General features: G+C 47.1%; 1 protein-coding gene across 1 annotated transcript; it reads right to left on the bottom strand.

Moving 5' to 3' along the window:
• Positions 1–2,084: 2,084 nt before the first annotated feature.
• On the bottom strand, positions 2,085–11,425 carry LOC133119344 (cadherin-related family member 5-like; the record flags this gene model as incomplete). Its single annotated transcript, XM_061229879.1, has 13 exons — positions 11,338–11,425; positions 10,877–11,085; positions 10,622–10,678; positions 9,911–10,003; positions 9,680–9,766; positions 9,215–9,325; positions 8,532–8,702; positions 7,990–8,080; positions 6,765–6,871; positions 5,460–5,660; positions 3,826–3,957; positions 3,162–3,240; positions 2,085–2,164 (listed from the first exon to the last, which is right to left on the bottom strand). Coding segments are annotated over exons 1-13 (1,485 nt in total), but the record flags the coding sequence as incomplete, so codon positions are not given.
• Between the last annotated feature and the right edge of the window lie 7,716 nt (positions 11,426–19,141).

Below are 19,141 nucleotides of genomic sequence, written 5' to 3'. Positions count from 1 at the left end.
TCAGTGAACAAATGAAAGACACAGGAACAGGGTTTGGTTTGATTTATTCATCATTTGGTAAAAAGTTGCTTTTGTTGGAATTTATTTTCTGACTAATTTTACTCAACCTGAAATTTATATTAAGCACGCAGTACATGTTCAGTGATATAGAAACTTGCTGGGCCAAACGCAAACCAAAATGCACCAATGTCATCATTAAACAAGGTTTTGTCATGTTTTTTGTGTTGTGTTGAAAATTGTCATGAATATGCTATTACCAAACACAAATATCAACATGTGGCATCACAGAGGCAGTATAAATTGTATATCCAGGGAAAATCGGTGTGTAAGCCAAGTTTGTGTTGAAAGTGTGTTGTTTCATTTGAATCAGTCCTCTCTTCATTGAACTAGCATTATCTAATGAACTTCTGGTATATGAAATTTTTGGGGCAGAGTGCACACTTCCTGTATTTGCAGGTTTTCAATGCTCGAACATGCACAACTTTGAGAATACACTAAATTATTTGAATATTATAATGAATATAAACATTTTGGATATGATTGTCCATAACCACAGCACCTTTGGTTTCATGAAATGAGTTTATACACAACACGAAATCAGAATTCTACCGTACCTTCAACCAAAATATCAAAAGCCCCACCTGTGTCGTGTTAAGAGTTCAGGTTGTCTTTGTTGGTTGTTGCATTTTTGCCGTTTTTTTCAATGATGTGGTCTTCCGGTTGATATGAAGAGCTTTCTCCTTGCGAGACACCCTCTAGCCCCGTATCATTTTAACTCGATTCTCCTGCTGGATTCTCTTTACCGCTGCATCTCTGTCTCTGGTCAGGCTTTCCCATTATCTCCCAGTCTCTCCTGATCCATTATTCATAGCTTGTAGGGATTCTCCGGTACCTCCATCTCGCCGCTGATGTCCTTCTCCCCTTTGCCTTCTTGCTCTTTCAGCCATTTTGGGAACGCGTCCTCGACGCCTCGTTTCGTCCCGTCGGGTTTGTCCCTCCCGCCCGCCCCGCCTGCCCCCTTCCCCGTCTCCTTCGATTGGCGGACGGGCGGTTCCCGCTCCGTCCCGACGCCCTCCCGCTCGGTCTCCCGGGCGACCTGCGCGTCTCCCGGGGTCGCCCCCGCGTCCTCCGGCGTGACCTCGTCCCGAAACCACACCGACTTCTGGGCCGGCCTGCCCGCCGCGCCCCCGCCGGCCGTCGTCGACGGCGACGCGCTCCCCGGTTGCGGTTCGGGGCCGGGCGGGGCCTCGCGGGGGAGGCGCTCCCGGTTCGCGGTCGATCCCCGTCGAGTGTAGACCCCGTCCTGGCCCTGAGAGGAGACGCCGGACGCGGCGCGGTCGCCCAGCGCCTCGGTGCGGTAGGAGAGCTGGTCGACGAGGGGCCGAGCCCCTCCGTGGTTGACCTGTCGATCACACAAAAGCAGACCGTTGATCTGGTCAAAGCTAGATTGATCACGTTATCTTTTCGATGTTATGTAACCTGTGGAAAACACAGTATGTATAGAATGACCTGATTCACTTATTATGATTGATTTAAGCTTGAAATGTGTTCACCGAAGAAGGTCTCGGATTTGACTTTTAGCTTAATAATTTTAAACCCAAGGATTTAGGATGGGCACTAACAGTTCAATTTAATATCTTCACAATATTAATTCTTGATATTAATGTAAAACAGCTCAATAATAGCAGTAGCTTTTCATTTGTCTCTGGAATGTTATTTAAAAATGCAATGCAATGCAAACACCCCTCCCTGAACTGGCGGACAGGGATTTTCTTTTTAAAAAATAAAAAGTTTCCTTAAAGTGATGATGGAAGCTGCCCTGTGATGGACTGGCACCCTGTCCAGGGTTTATTCCTGCCCCACGTCCCACGTGCTGGGATAGGCTCCAGCAGCCCTGACCAGGAACAAGCGGATTGGATGACTGATGGATGGAGATGGCGGCTGGCTCCTACCATGGTTGGGTGCTTCCCTGGTGCACCCTGCTCCCCCGGGTCCTCCAGCTTCTTCTTCTTCTTCTTCTGTGTCCTGAGCAGCAGCAGGAGCAGGCAGAGCACGGCCGCCAGCAGGAGCACGATGACGCCCACCAGGCCCCCAGCCACGCCCACGTCCACGCCCACGTCCCCCATCCCGAACAGACGCCCCTCCCCGAACGGGCTCTGGGGAACTGCGGAAACATCCGGCACTTTGTTTGGTTACAGTTGATTTTCAGAATGGCTTCCCGGAATACGTACCACTTACAAGTTCAGTAGCAGTGTCATTCTTTCTGCTGTCACCCGGCTAATGCAAAATGTTCTCAGTGTTGATGCCATTTATTCACAGAGGGGGTAGTCGCTGTCTGGAATAGCTTGCCAGGACATGTAGTGGAGGCAGAAATGACTTCAATCGCACCATCAACACGTTTGTCAGGAAAAGAGTAATGCATACAAGGAGATGCACCTCATGCCTACTGTCATATGGAGGTGGGCCATTGATGTTTCAGAGATGTTTTGTTGCCAGTGGACCAGGGGCACCATTTCATATCAATGGCACCATGAATTCGAAATTACAGGAAATCTTGGCAGAAAATCTGATTGTCTCTGCTAGGAACCTGAGACCTGGTCGTAGGTGGATTGTCCAATGGCACAATGACTCCAAACATTAATCAAAACCCACACACAAATAGTGAAAACAACATCCAAGTTCTGCAATGCTCATCTCGGTCATCCTGTGGTCTGAACCGAAGAGGCTGGGCCCATAAGCACAAACCCAAGGATATCAATGATTCAAAAAAGTTCTGCATGGAGGGATGGTTAGAAATCCCTCCAAATGTGTTCTCTAACCTTGTCACAAATTCTAGAAAATGGCTCATGACTAACATTTGTTTTGCCAGGGCAAAGTAGCGTCGTGGTTAAGGTAAATTACTGGGACACTGCATTGCTCCAGGGGAGGATTGTCTCCTGCTTAGTCTAATCAACTGTACGTCGCTCTGGATAAGAGCGTCTGCCAAATGCCAATAATGCAGTGGCAATGTCAATAACATTGACACAACCTTCCATTCCAGTAACATTATGAGAACAATTTGTGTTCACTGCACATGCTTATGTTTGATTTCTCAGCCCTTATCAGGCTCTTGTTTGCTGGAGGTACAAAGGGCTGGTCTGTTGAGAGTGCTATTGGCTCACCTGGTTGGTCTTTTTGGAGAACTTCAATGTAAATGGAGGCATTCACCACTTCCCCTGACTCCTGGTCTGTTGCTAGCACCTGTGAAATGGTCTCATTAGCAAACACAATCCTTCTTAATGCTTTTCTTTATGCTGGTTTTTAAGCTATTGATACTTAATAAGTTTGAGTTTGACCAGTTATGCCTTTGAATCTGAAATGGCGGAAAATGGAAACTTGAACTTGTTTAATCATGCATTCCTGAGACCACTTTAAAATTTAATACATTAATTTTCCTATATAAAGTTCTGCCCTTTCTGGTAACCAGGAAATGCTACAATGCAGTCCTTTGCAGTTGCAGGCTCCATACTAATTGCCATCATACACTTAAACTTAGTAACTTAATAAAATTATGAACAGCGGGTACACACAGTATTATTAAAGATATGGGAGTTCAACTGATTAAGTACTTGTGCCAAATACTTAATCAGTTGAAGTGACATAGAAATAATATTGTGTGCAACACTTTTTTAAAGGAAATCCAATGATTCCTTTTTTTGACCGTATTGAAAATGTATATTACACTGTATTTGTGCAAAAACGCAAAGAATATTTGCTTTCCGGAAATATAAATAATATTCCATGACTTTTCCCAGTGATGATTCGACGTCTCCGGCTCTCCCTCACCTGTAGCAGGTGTTTCTCCGGAGCGTGTAGCCGGTTTGCCCGGGCGATGACCAGCCCTTCCTGCGTGACGTGATACAGCCCGGTGCTGTTGGGCTGTGGACTCAGAGAGTACTGGAGCTTTGGGTTAACTCCCTGGAGCAGGACGAGGGAGGAATATCAGAGCACAGTACGCTTCACACACACACACACACAGATACACTTAGTAAAATGTCTCCTTATTTGGAATGGCTGAATCTTGTTTGTTTGGGTGAGATCAGAAACGTTGTCAAGAGTGCCGTATATGGGGTGGGGGGTTTGGCAGCGGTTTATGAGGGTAAGGACATGATTGATAGAAGCCCTCAAAATCTTCTGTGACTACAGTACCAGTGCTAACATGGGGTAGTCTGGGGTATCTGCTCTGGCTACAGTACCAGTGCTAGCATGGGGTAGTCTGGGGTATCTGCTCTGGCTACAGTACCAGTGCTAGCATGGGGTAGTCTGGGGTATCTGCTCTGGCTACAGTACCAGTGCTAGCATGGGGTAGTCTGGGGTATCTGCTCTGGCTATAGTACCAGTGCTAGCATGGGGTAGTCTGGGGTATCTGCTCTGGCTACAGTACCAGTGCTAGCATGGGGTAGTCTGGGGTATCTGCTCTGGCTACAGTACCAGTGCTAGCATGGGGTAGTCTGGGGTATCTGCTCTGGCTATAGTACCAGTGCTAGCATGGGGTAGTCTGGGGTATCTGCTCTGGCTATAGTACTAATGCAGGCATGGGGTAGTCTGGGGTATCTGCTCTGGCTACAGTACCAGTGCTAGCATGGGGTAGTCTGGGGTATCTGCTCTGGCTACAGTACCAGTGCTGGCATGGGGTAGTCTGGGGTATCTGCTCTGGCTACAGTACCAGTGCTGGCATGGGGTGGTCTGGGGTGGTGGGATCTTTTCACAGGCCCAGAATCCCTGGCGGTGCCCCTGAGTGTAATATCTGTCTGGAGGTTCTGTGGAGGAAGACTGACGCTCTGCTCTCGTGGAAGGCACTCAGAATAAGAGCGTCGGCTAAGTGGTTATCGTGCGGCGTAATGGAAGGCCCAGCAGGAAAGCGTGTGTGATCTTGTGTGCTGCATCCGGGCATTAGTGCCAGTGGGTCATTTATGGGTCCCATACAGCGTATTTCCTGGCTTTTTATTTTTTTATATGCATAAGCCGTTTGCGTGGTTCTAAGTACCGAAGACAATCTCCATCCAGTTTTACATGTCCGTTCTCCAGAGCCTCTCGTGAGCTTTACCAAGAACAGGCAGTTTTAGTGGCTGTGTCTCGGTATCAGTGAACCTCTGTTCTGATTGGCCGGCTAGCTGTAACTAACTGAACGTCGCCTGTGCCGAGCGATTGGATTCGTTCCCGCTACAAGGTGGGGCATGGTGAAGCAAACGAGCGTATCGTTGTGATGTCACAACTTCACGGAAGTCCCACCGCCTTGTTTAAAACGCACACCGTTTTCATACGGATCGTGCGGATTTATTTGGGGACTGTGCGTTTCGATACTTTCCCTGTCTTTTTCTAGCACCTTCAACTCCTTCATAATCCACATAGCAAGGGAAATGTAATTTCCCACAATATGGGACCTTTAAAGGAGGGGGAGGGAGGGGGGTTGAGCGTACATCTTCAAAGTCTGGGTCCTCAGCCCGCACCACCAGCAGCTGGTCCCCGTGGCTGTTGACCAGCGCGGCCGGGCCGCTGTTCTCCGTGACGTAGCCCCTGTAGGCGGTTCTGTTGAAGCGGGGCGGGAAGCGGTTCTCGGCCAGGACTCGGACCAGCGCCGTGGCCACCGCGTACTTTTTCGGGTCGTCCCTCTGGGAGGCCTGAGGGGAGAGGACCGCCGTGACCGACACCGTAGACCAGGGCTGCACGACCGGGTTTTGTTCCAACCAATTAAATGGTGAAAGGTAAACGGTTGGCATTTATATTGCGCTGTACAGTTGATCCTTCTCATTCACCCATTCACACACGCACGCTAATGCACCAATGGTGATTGGCTGCCATGTAAGGCACCAACCAGCTTGTCAGGAGCATTTTAGGGTTAGGTGTCTTGCTCAGGGACACTTCGACACACCCAGGGCGGGTTCGAACCGACTGCCAGACGACTGCTCTTACCGCCTGAGCCATTGTCGCCCCAATGACCTTAATTTATTTTTCTGACAGCTCTATAAATTATGTTGGTTCTCTCCTGTCCTTGAGCACAGTACAATCTTTAGGATACACTAGCAGTCTGTAGCTGTAGCTGATGCACATACAAATGTCTGATCAAGACATTATTTCGCTAATTAAATAGCCAGAAAATCCTGAAGCGGATCGGCCCTTGCTGTGCGCCCCTGACTGAGACGCATTGTTATACAGATGAGGAGTGCGGTTCATTACTGAGGGGTTTGGATGATTGATTCACAGTGAACTGTGTCCTTATGAGGCAGCTACCCCCAGCTGCATCAGTAGCCAGCTGCATAATGTGTAAAACATCTATAGACTATAAATTATATGGATATTTTTTTGTTACCTTACATGTATCTCATGACGTTTTGTTAAAACGCCCCTCGGATTATTTAAAAGGCAAATAATCCTACAAAGGCTTATCATCTTGTTAATAAATGTATAATTCACACATTCATAATATTACAGTATATAATATTCATAATATTACAGTATATTTCCCGTTATATTTTGTTGCAACTAATACTCGTCTTTCGAACCTGCTTCCCAAACGTTGGTGAGACTGTCGTACATGTTACACAGCACACGGCATTACAGGTTGTCCGCATTTCAGGAATGTCACGCTAACTCGGGCTGTTGTATGTCAACGGATCCTACGCATTCACTGTGAACCGATCGACATTCAGTTTTAGGGGACGGAGGGGCTGAGCTGATCCAGGATCAGCGGTGAGGTGCGAGCGAGCGTATTGTGCGGGGCTCACCATGATCCTCAGTCTCAGGTCTGGGGTCAGCAGCCTGCTCTGGACACGTCGCGTCAGCGCCACCTCCCCGGTCCCGTTGTCGATCCGGAACATTCCGCTGTCGGCACCTGCGTCACGCGCAACGCATCATCATCATGCCTCCGAACAAGATACGGTAAGTACATCACCGTACAGGTGTGCCGCCCGCTTGAAAAATACGAAAATGAAAATATGTTTCATTAAGATCGCGGCGCAGCAATATCATGAGGCGACCTGTAGCGCAGTGGTTAAGGGAAATGACTGGGACACGCAAGGTCGGCGGTTCTAATCCCGGTGTAGCCCCAATAAGATCCACACAGCCGTTAGGCCCTTGAGCAAGGCCCTTAACCCTGCATTGCTCCAGGGGAGGTTTCCTGCTTAGTCTAATCAACTCTACGTCGCTCTGGATAAGAGCGTCTGCCAAATGCCATTAATGTAATCTTCATTAAATCTTCAAAAAGCCACTTCCTTTTTAGAGGTCTAAAAGGCCGAAGCAGTAACAGTACTCTCGATGCGACTGACATAAAAAAACAACAACTGTACTGTCATGAAAGAGAATAGTCTTTTGAGGAAAGGTTTCACTCCTCCAAATTCAATTCTGCTATACGCGTGTTGCACAATGCATTACATTACATTACATTACTGGCATTTGGCAGACGCTCTTATCCAGAGTGACGTACAGTTGATTAGACTAAGCAGGAGACAATCCTCCCCTGGAGCAATGTCCTGTCACCAGGAATCTCTCTCAAACAAACTACTTTCAATGTTCAATGATCTAAATGGCAGCGGCAACACTAGTTGGACATAAAAAACATTCCTGGGCGTATCATTTCTCGTATAAATGACAGAACTGCATTTGCATTCAAAATAAATATATTTTCAACGTCACAATGTAAAACCGAACACTGTTCATGAAGTGGTATCTGGTACCAAAGGCTATTGCATGTAAACTCGCAAAACTGAATACGGCTTGTTCATTTGTACTCAGGTCTTAAGTCATGTAATGTCAGTAGCTGCGTGCTGTAGGTGACTTGGCGAACACAGGTATGAATATTATATAGTGCTACATCTGTAACAGGTAGAGCAAGTGTCTATTTTCAAAACCTCTTCTCTGAGTTGAGACAGACCTTTCATTGGCCTTCTTTCAGGCATTTTCAAAAACTCTTTTTCAAAAACCGAACAGGCAGGTTTTGGCATTTAGACTCGCCTGACAGAATGGTGTATACCAGTGGGGTCATCAGCCCTCTGTCCCCATCCTCAGCGTGAATGGGACCGGGGGAGAAATGTAAGATGGAGTCCTGCAAACACATTCATATATGTTGAACACTTGCATAACACTGCCGTCATGAAAACACAAAAGTTTTTAGACAAATTAGAAAAACTTATTATAGATTATGTTTCATTACACATATCTTTTTTTGTCACATTGTGGCTTGAATAAACTAAAAAAATTTTTACTTAAACTTTTTTTTCTGAACAAAAATTGCAGAGCCATGAGAATGTACACAACTGGTGATGTGATGATATGTTAATTTATTATGGATTATTATTAAGTAACTCACTAAACTTCAACTTTCAACTTCAAATTTCAGCAAGGACCACAACACTGAACATATACACAGAATATTACATAAATGCAACAAACACTCAAATGTATTCAAGTCCGACTCAGACTGCAGCAGTTTCAGGCCGAATTAACAGTTGACAGAAGCTTCCATGCAGAGGGGAAATGGGGGCGGGGGGGGGTACCTGCTCTTTCTCACTGATGTTCACCGTGTAGACGGGGCTGGTGCAGATGGGGGGCGTCTCCTCCTGAGAGAGGGGGGTGCAGGGCTGGAACTGGGGGTACTGGTCATCCCCGTCCAGGACATTCACCCTGATGACGGCTGTGGAGTTGTGCCTCTCCTTGGTGTTTGCCTCCTGTTTGGGGTAAACAGAAACCAGATCCTATCTTGTTTGGGAATGCACGCTGGCCCTAAATGTGTATGTTCTAGATAAGAAAACAGGTTTTAGCTGACGAGGGGTTGGCGGCAGAGAAAAGGGTAAAGCTGAACAATGCAAGCAATGAAAAAAAACTGCTCAAGCTAGGTTTTTTGAAACCGCTGGTTGCTGGTTGACAAGCTCCCCACTCAACGTGGTTTGACCAGCTCAAGCTAGGTTTTGAAACTGCTGGTAGCTGGTTGACCAGCTCAGACCAGCTCCCCACTCAACATGGTTTGATCTGCTAAAGCTATGTTTTGAAACTGCTGGTAGCCGGTTGACCAGTTCAGACCAGCTCCATACTCAACATGGTTTGACCAACCCAAGCTAGGTTTTGAAACTGCTGGTAGCTGGTCATTTCAAGCTGGTCATAGCAGGATTTACAGCGGGGGTAGCACCCTTTTGTGTCAGACACGAGAAGCAGTGCAGGGGAAGGCAACAGGGTGTCGTACCACGGCGTAAATGACAAACTGCAGCCTGGTTTTGGTTTCGTAATCCAGAGGTTTGGCCAACACCACCTTCCCACTCTTAGGCCGGTCTATTCTGAAGAAGCTGGCGTCGGCCTGGATAGAAAAGGGAACATGGAGAATTTTAATGAAGCAGCCGGGTCTATATAATGACTGTTGTTTGCTCAATGATGGCCATTAACATATACATTCAACTCTAAGATGAAAGATCTCAACTATGTAATGAGAATGTTATTTGGAATGTTTTTTGTTTTTTTAATTTCCCTTTCAATTACCGTTATTGATGGTTACACTATTCAAGATTCAAGATGACGTGACGATCACTAATGGCAATTGAGATGGAAAATCAAATTTTCGAAGATAACATTCCAAATGACCTCCTCCGCAGAGCGTTAATACGGCCTGATTTTTTCCATTCAGGGAGCGAGGCTCATTGTTCCGTTGCCCTACCGACGACGTGTCGATGGCGAAGACGACGGGGTCGTTATCCGCGTCCCTGGCATGGACGGTGAATACGGCCGCGTTCACCGCGGTCATCTGCGAGAGAGAGAGGCGGGGAGGAAGGAGGGTGTATTAGGTCCGGCAGACGTGCGTTAGTGCAGCCCGCGAATGGAGGAAATGGGAAAAGATTATTTACGCTGGAGTGTTTATGTTGCGAGTGCCAAGAAGCCGTACTCGTACCTCACTTACGTCAAAGGGCTGGGCGGTCCGCTCCGCGAACGCCGGTGCGTTGTCGTTCTCGTTCAGGATCTCCACCGTGATTCTGTACTCGCGCTGAAAGATTTTCCCCTGCCATGAGGTAAACATTACGGTACACAGTAATGCCACTGTAATGCATTTATATTGATTTATGATAATATAGGTCGAAAGAGGAATAGAAAAAGTAATAACATTTCCTGCAACGGCGCATTGTGCGTTGTTGTGTGCACAGGACAGCCTGTAGCGTAGTGGTTAAGGTACATGACTGGGACCCGCAATATCGGTGGTTCAATCCACGCTGTAGCCACAATTAGATCAGCTCTGCCGTTAGGCCCTTGAGCAAGGCCCTTAACCCTGCATTGCTCCAGGGGAGGATTGTCTCCGGCTTAGTCTAATCAACTGTACGTCGCTCTGGATAAGAGCGTCTGCCAAATGCCATTAATGTAATGCATTGTGCAACACGTATAGCAGAATCTAATTTGGAGGAGTGAAACTTTTCCTCAAAAGACTATTCTCTTTCAGGACAGCACAGTTGTTGTTTTTTTATGTCAGTCTGCATTGAGTGTACTGTTACTACTTTGGCCTTTAGACCTCTAAGGAAGAGGTGGCTCTTTGAAGATTTGCACATATTGCTGGACTGGAATCTTAATGAAACGTATTTTAATTTTCATATTTCATATGTGAGCGGCATACCTGTATGGTGTCATCTTCGTAGCATGTTAATGCTGCAATTAAAACAGGCCCCTGGACCTGAAACAGAGTGAACCCAGTTATGCAGATTACTTTCACACGAATGATGTTGTGTGACCGTTCTTCAGCAAGTCAGATTCTGTTAAAATTAGCGTTGCTGTCGACATTGACAGTGCCGTTTACATCAGGATAGCTTGGTGAAGTAGTCATCTGAACTTAGTTTTGCTCTGGCTGCGATGTTAATGTCCTCGTTCTTACCTCCCGGTCGAGCACTCTTGAGATGGATGTGTTGAGTCTGATGGATTTCTCCTCCAGGTAGAACCAATCAGCGTTGTCACCGGTTAGGCACAGGCGGATGCTATTGGCTCCTGGGTCTTTCGCTATGCTGAGGTTTGCGACAAACGCCCCAGGTGGACTGTTTTCTCTGACTTTCGCTGAGATGTCCTGACCTCTGAGGCACACGTTGGCTGCCGGTGAAATAGACAAAATGGAGGTGTGAATTTTATTTAGCCAGTTAGCCACTGTTAGCCAGTTCAGAGAACTGCAGGCTAGTACACTAACTCTCCCTTACACATGAGTACGATACTTTATCAGGACTTCTTAACATTCTGTCCATCCATCTTTAAATGCCTATGTTCCTTCAAGGTTTTATATTATTTTTATTGTATTTATCATTTCTAAATGTGATCTCACTGCTGTGATTAAAATAGGATACTTACCTTTGACAAAGTGGTAAGTGATACTTATTGCCATTTGGCAGAAAAGTACATGCCACAGCTTCAGCATGTTAGTAGGGCTTCAGGAAACCAGCAACCCTGAAATGAGAAGTGAAAGAGGTTAATTCTACTACTACTGCTACTGCTGCAACTGCTACTGCTGCTGCTACTACCAGGACTATGACTACTACAACCAGTAGTAATAGTACGAGTAGAAGTAGTAGTATGAATACTACTAATAATATAATTTGTATTATTTTGCAGCATAAGACACTTCATGGAGATCATAATCGCCGAAATAATAAGGAAAGTAGTTCCAAGAAAAGAAACAGTAAGTTGTCAAATTTAATGAAATAGATCAGGAAGATTAAAAACTTAAAAGCAAATAAAAACCAGAAAAAAATATGAACTGAGGGCAAAGAAAAAGCAACAGAGGTGAACTGAACACCAGTTTGAAAATACTGGCCTAAATGTGCCCTGCCACATGCATAAATATGTCCACAGGTTTATCTTCAACTGAAACCCCTTGGTGTATTTTTAAATAATGCCTCTATCGTCCAGGAAACAGGAGGGAGGGCTGGCTTTCTCCGCAGCTTTCTATGCCCCGCACCCCTCCCTGTTTTTGACCCTCAAACGGCCTTTGGCCCGGTGTAAGTCCCTCCGATCCGATCCGATCCGCACGAGATCTCTCCCCCTTTTCCCCCCGTGTCTCCCAGGAGCAGCTCAGCAGACCCGCTCCGGGTTGCACGGAGAACAGAACAGCGATAATTAGAGCAGACTGGAGTCGCCGTCAAGACAGAAGCACGGCCATTGTCCTTGTGAGCGAGCTGTGGGATTTGCAGGATGATGATGATGATGATGATGATTCGACTCTCACCGTCTCTCTTTACGAGATGCAATTGACACGGGTCTATTTCTTCCTCGTTTTTTGAAAATGTAAGCAAGATAAAAATTTTTGATGTTACATTATCGTATTTTCAATCATTAGTCAACATATCGGGGCTATTTCACTGACACAAATGAAGCCTAGCCGAAGACTAAATTCCTTGTATAAAAAAAGACCCTTTTTTAATCTTATAAATGAGAATCTTAATTTAATTTACTGTAAATAAGGCCATGCAGATCTAGTGATTGCTGGTGTTGGTGTGATGGAAACTCTGGGCATCAACAGGATGACACAGTGTTGTTGCAGTGAATCACACGGTCTAAATGGGCTTCTGAAAGACAATATGTTGAGATAATGTTGTGAAGAGACTGGTATCACGGCCTGCTATGAGGATTAGTAACTTAATTAGTATTCTATGGGATGTAGGTCTCCGCTACACTAGCAGATTATGAGATTATAACTGAATATAGATCAGTCTCCCCTCCCAACCCTGCTGCCCATTCTACTCTGCCTATTCTCTCTCTCTCGGCTTCTCTCTCTCTCTCTCCCTCTCCCTCTCTGTTTCTCTCTCTCTCTCGGCTTCTCTCTCTCTCCCTCTCTCTGTTTCTCTCTCTGTCTCTCTCTGTTTCTCTCTCTGTCTCTCTCTCTCTCTGTTTCTCTCACTCTCTCTCTGTTTTTCTCTCTCCTCTCTGTTTCTCACTCTCTCTGTTTTTCTCTCTCCCTCTCTCTCTCGGTTTCTCTCTCTCTCCCTCTCTCCCTCTCTCTGTTTTTTCTCTCTCTGTGTCTCACTCTCTCTGTTTTTCTCTCTCTCCCTCTCTGTTTCTCACTCTCTCTGTTTTTCTCTCTCCCTCTCTCTCTCAGTCCCTCTCTCTCTCTCCCTCTCTCTGTTTTTCTCTCTCCCTCTCTCTCTCGGTTTCTCTCTCTCTCTCCCTCTCTCTGTTTCTCTATCTCTCTCTCTCTGTCTCTCTCTCTGTTTCTCTCTCTGTTTTTCTCTATCTCCCTCACTGTTTCTCACTATCTCTGTTTCTCTCTCTCCCTCTATCTCTCTCTCTGTATCTCTCTGTTTCTCTCTCTCATTCTCTTTCACTCTTCATAACCCTGGCACCAAAACAATATGTTCTCTGAATGCACTTGACATCAAAACAATTGTGAAGTATCAACAGATTAAACGATATTGCATTTGTTCTTGGTATGGTGTGAAAGGTGATCCTTTTTTTAATTTAGAGTAATCTTTTCACACATTACGTCTCTGGCTACTGCGATCTTAAAACACCTTAAGCCTCTGCCTGTCATCTGGAGACGAAAGTTATATTTTTAAAGAGTTCATCTGCCATTTATGCCGATGTCAATATCAGGCTTGGTAAAGTAACAATGGAGTAAATCTGCGATCCCCAGAAGGCCCTGAACGCTGCTGTGTAACGACACACAAGGACACGGACAGACACGGACAGACACACAGAAACGAGACACAGAAGCTGTAGATCCTTACTGTGTTCCCCGGCCGTTGTCCGGAGGGGGGGGGGGGGGGGGGCAGGAGTTCTCAGTTGGCGCTCAGGACCCCCCGCGCGGTTTCCCCACGCCGTCCCCTTGACAACCGCGGCATGGTCGCCCGTGGCGACGATCAGAGAGTGCAGGTGGGAGCTGTGCGTTGCCAGGCTACAGCCAGCAGGCCTCCTGACCCTGCTGTAAAATCCGGCCGTTTCAAAACACAGCTTGAGCAGGTCGAACTACGTCGAACGGGGAGCTGGTCCGAACCGGTCAACCGGCTACCGGTTGTCTCGAAACCTAGCTTGAGCGGTTTCTTTTTTCAGGAGGGGAGCGCTACGCTAGGACCAGGGCGGTGTGGGAAGTAGGCTCAGAGTGTCTGAGAGGAATTTAGGGCAGGGATTATAACCCTGCTCCTGTCATTCATACTGCGCTCACAGCGGACAGGGGCTTGGCCTGCACTCACAAAATGGCTGCCGTTCTTCTTCTGCTTGTTTGACGGTTCATTAATGCAGTCGAATATTAGCCACCTGGGCTAAACTGGCGCATTTGTAGAATTGCTTATGAATGTGCTCTCTCCTTGTAGAAATATACAGAATAAATTAAAGTAAATACCAGTGGTTTTATTGTTGGCAACTAGCGATTCTTGTAAAAAAAATTATTTGCAGACTTTCCCCTAGATTTCAATATATAGTGATCAGTGTTTAGCAAGTGATATACTGTATTATTGAACATACTTTCAGACAATATGAAGTGACATGGTCTGTCAAAATTACTACGCTGTTCTTACAGGAGTACCGTTCAAACATTTTTCAGAGTGCAGAGATCTACTGTAAGCAATGTAAATAGTGTAGGCTTTCTTTTCCTGCAGAAATCAAAGCTATCTTCACTGTAGTTGGACATTTATGCTTGTTAAATTACAATACTTAGCAACCAGTCATCATGACTAAGAAATTATTTATCAGGCTTAATCCAAGGGTTTAGTAGAACTGTGACTTCAGGTCTGTATGAGCGAATAAGAATTTTGCTGTTCTTTTGAGCCCCTTTCCATTTGCATATGTGAGTCTTGCGTTCCAATCTCTATTATAAAGGCATTAACGAGAAGCACACATCTTCTTAGTGATTACCACTGACAAGGGATTAGCCAATCACAGACCTTCATGTGCAAACTCCCCATCGTGGTTAAAATGGAGTGAGTCATGAATGGAGGAATCACTGTATACTGTATGTCTCAGATTTCATCACGAGGCATGCTCTTGTGGATATTGAGAACAGGAATTTCTATGCCCCCCATAGATATCGCGGTGGACTAGTGGTTTGGTTCGCATTATACCCAACCATTAGTGGCGTTGTTGGGGCGACATTGGCTCAGGAGGTAAGAGCAGTGGTCGGGCAGTCGGAAAGCTGCCGCTTTGGGTGTGTCGAAGCATCCCCGAGCATACGCCTAACCCCCAATTGCTCCCGACGAGCTGATTGGTCCGTTGCCTGGCTGCCGATCGCCGTTGATGGGTGAATGGGAAGCTTATTGGATGAAGCGCTTCGGATGAAGACCGTTTACCATTATCGCAAATTAGACACTGTCATAATGCGCGCGTTAATAATGCATGAGCGAGAACAATCGATTCAGATGGGTTTCATTGCTGACGACAGCTGCAGTGAGCCTACCTGATGTATATTTTATTTAGGTAAATAATCTGTGTCCTTTTTGCTTCTGCACCTTTCCCTCCCTACCCCACTACCATGATAACCTAGATTATAACAGCACTTATGCATAGTTGTTGTAGTACCCGGGGTATTCTAGCTGCCAACCGCGGTGTGCTAGTTGATGAGTCGGCGTACTCTTCAAGGGCTCAATTTGTATCTGTGTGATCGCGCTGAGACTCGGAACTGTACTGTCCTCTCGGGTACTCAACGCGCTTGTCCCTGTGTTTGATCTGCGCTTCATTGTACGTCGCTCTAGATAAGAGCGTCTGCTAAATGCCTTGTAATGTATTGTAATGTAATCTGGCTCTGGGGTTTGATGCTAATGCACATTTCCTCATTTCATCCAGACTCCCTTTCCTACCCTTCATTTTATTTAAATACTTGGCCTTTAGGATTCGAGCAGGCGGTGTCTGCTGTTCCCCAATAGAGGGCACTATAAGACAGGACTAGACTCTCTGTGCGTCAAGATGACCGGAGATCTGAGGAAGGGAAGGTTGTAATTATGATTCCATTATAAGCAAATTGTTTTGCCAATGATGATGCTTGGTGGATGCCATTTCATAGCTGGTCTTTGTATTGTGCTGGCATTGAATTGCACCTCAGGGACTATTAAACATATTGATGTTACATGATAAGATAATATGTTCGGCACCATTCAGCACATAACACATAACAAACACCCACTGTCCGTAAAAATGAAAAGAAAACGGTTATGTGTTTGTACAGAAAACATGCCTATCTTTTATTTTATATTATTATATATTATTACATTTGTTCTTTATTTAAAGATGAGCATACACCTTTGGACCAATGTAACTGTTACTGACACTAATGTAGTCATTCATTCATTCATTCATTTTCCTAACCCGCTTATCCTGAACTGGGTCGCAGGGGGGCTGGAGCCTATCCCAGCATACATTGGGGAAAAAGGCAGGAATACACCCTGGACAGGTCGCCAGTCCATCGCAGGGCACTCACACACTCATACCTACGGGCAATTTAGACTCTCCAGTCAGCCTAACATGCATGTCTTTGGACTGTGGGAGGAAACCGGAGTACCCGGAGGAAACCCACGCAGACACAGGGAGAACATGCAAACTCCACACAGAGAGGACCCGGCCGACGGGGATTCAAACCCAGGACCTCCTCGCTGTGAGGCGGCAGTGCTACCCACTGCACCAACCGTGCCGCCCTAATTATATGCAATTTAATTAAATTTTAGTGCCTGAGCCAGGATTCAGACCAGAACTCAGTTACAAGATCAGGTCCTGAACATGCACTCTCAGAAATACAGAAAGGCGCAGTGGAGGTAAAAGTGTGCTGTTTAAGGAACAGATTTCCTGCCCAGGGACTGCAGATGAACGTTAGCGCGTCCGCTAACTCTGGCACACTTACATTGATGTGGAAACTGAGAATGCGCACTGTCTCTGGTAAATAAATAAAAAAATAAAAAAATAAAAAAATAAATAAATGTACCCTGAATGTTCACTAATGTTCTATTTTGGACCTTTTACAAGCCAGAAAGGTACAAATGAATTATATGTTGTGGAACAGATGGATTTGGACCTTTTTAGCCGCTGTTTTGCACCGTGTGTTTTTCTGAGAGTATGAGCCTGCCACAGAGTGAACAGACTGTACTGTACTGTCGTTTGGAGAGTCTCTTCTCGGTGCGCTGTGTAAGAGTGGCATTAACAGCCCGAACAGCCTGTGGCTACACTGTCTGCTGTAAGAATATGGGACGACGTGGCTCAGGCAGTAAGAGCGGTCGTCTGGCAGTCGGAGGGTTGCCGGTTCGATCCCCCGCCCGGGCTGTGTCGAAGTGTCCCTGAGCAAGACACCTAACGCCCAAATGCTCCTGACGAGCTGATCGGGGCCTTGCATGGCCGCCGGTGCCGGTGCCGGTGCCGGTGCCGGTGTCGGTGTGTGAGTCTGTGTGTGTATGAATGGGTGATTGAGAAGTGTCAATTGTACAGCGCTTTGGATAAAGGCGCTATATAAAATGCCCACCATGCCAACCAAGAACAACCCAGAGGCGTCGGTCAGGGTGACCGACAGCCCCACGATCGCACTCGGCTCCGACAGCGTACGCCACAGCGCAGGCTGGCCGTTGGGAAAGCGGGCCCTGAACGGAAACCCTGCAGCACTGCTGCGGTGTACGTCACAGGGACCTTGGGACTCGCACCTACAGTCTTCATTCACGCTGCTGAAACTTCGCCGGAGAGAGTTTCGCACCATTTACGCTTTAAAAGGCCTGTAAAACTGGGGAGAGTTGTTGTTAAAACCTTGTTATTGTTCTACTGCGGAAGAGAAGGGGACGATAATTTTGAAACGGTTATAACTGGTTGCCCGCGTCATTGCCCGTTTTAAACTGAATCTCTGCGCACGCCAGGGAGTGCCTACAAGCGCTGGTCTCGCAAGTCGCGTGGAATTAGTTCTGCTCGGCACGATCTCCCGTCGTCTCTTCTGGAAATAGTCTTCAAATAGCTTTTATTTGGTTGATTGTAAACGGTGTTACATGGTGCTTTTGTCCAGTGCTATTATCCAAAGCGCTTTACAACTGATGCCTCTCGTTCACCCATTCACACACTCAAAATGATGGGCTGCCGTGCAAGGTACCAATCAGCTTGTCGGGGGGTTAGGTGTCGGGGGGGTTAGGTGGCACAGGGACGCTTCAGCACACCCAGGATGGGGGTTTGAACCGGCAACCCTCCCGACTGCCAGGATCTAACGCCACCATTTTGGCATCTTTGAATGGTAAATGGTTGGCATTTATATAGCGCCTTTATCCAAAGCGCTGTACAATTGATGCTTCTCCATTCACCCATTCATACACACACTCACACACCGACGGCGATTGGCTGCCATGCAAGGTGCCGACCAGCTCGTCAGGAGCTTTTGGGGGTTAGGTGTCTTGCTCAGGACACTGTCAGGACACTTCGACACAGCCCGGTGGGGGGATCGAACCGGCAACCCTCCGACTGCCAGACGACCGCTCCCCCATGCCCGAGCCATGTCGCCCTTTGCCATGTCTTTGCCGTGTCCCCTTTTGAGGGTTTGGCAGTGAGTGAGAACTCCTCTTCCACCTGTTCACCGTGGTGCAGGTCCTCTGTTTCAGCTCCACACACACACACACACACACACAGGCCCGGACGTCTCGCCTCGCCCCCCCCCCCCCCCCCCCCCCCACAAACCTTTCTGCCTGAACGGCTCCAGAGCAGGACTCGCAGGCTCCCTGTCACTCTAAACCCCCCGGCCCGAAACGCTACCGGGGTCCGCTCACGTTCCCCCCCCAGCCGCCGCCCGCCGTCTCCATCCAGGTAACGCTGAAATAATAACCGCTTCATTAGCACCGGCCCGCCATTCACCGTGATTGACATTCGCTCCGGGGATTGACCGAGTCGGAAACGGAATCGACTCCGACCCCGTCGTTAACAGGCCGATCTGATTCTCTCTCGCCGCGCCAGAAAGGTCCGTCGGCTTTGTGTTTGCGCTTATTATTTCGGAGTCGGGACTCATTTAATTGGTTTTCCGGTTTGAATACAATGGGGCTGTGAGCTTGAGCGAAGCGCTCGTTTAATCCCGCTCCGTGCGTTAGGGATAAAGCGGGATCCGCCAAAAGTGCTACGAAGTGACGGGCAACCGCGGTATGGGGCCAACGGCAGCTGACGCAGCGCTGCGTGAAAACCAGTCATGGGCACCAGACGGATGTGCGCTCAATCAACCCCACTTCCC

The sequence above is a fragment of the Conger conger genome, chromosome 19, assembly GCF_963514075.1.
Source record: "Conger conger chromosome 19, fConCon1.1, whole genome shotgun sequence".
NCBI lineage: Eukaryota > Metazoa > Chordata > Actinopteri > Anguilliformes > Congridae > Conger > Conger conger.
The sequence above is the reverse complement of the archived record's forward strand: the minus strand, read 5'-3'. Positions and strand labels throughout refer to the sequence as shown.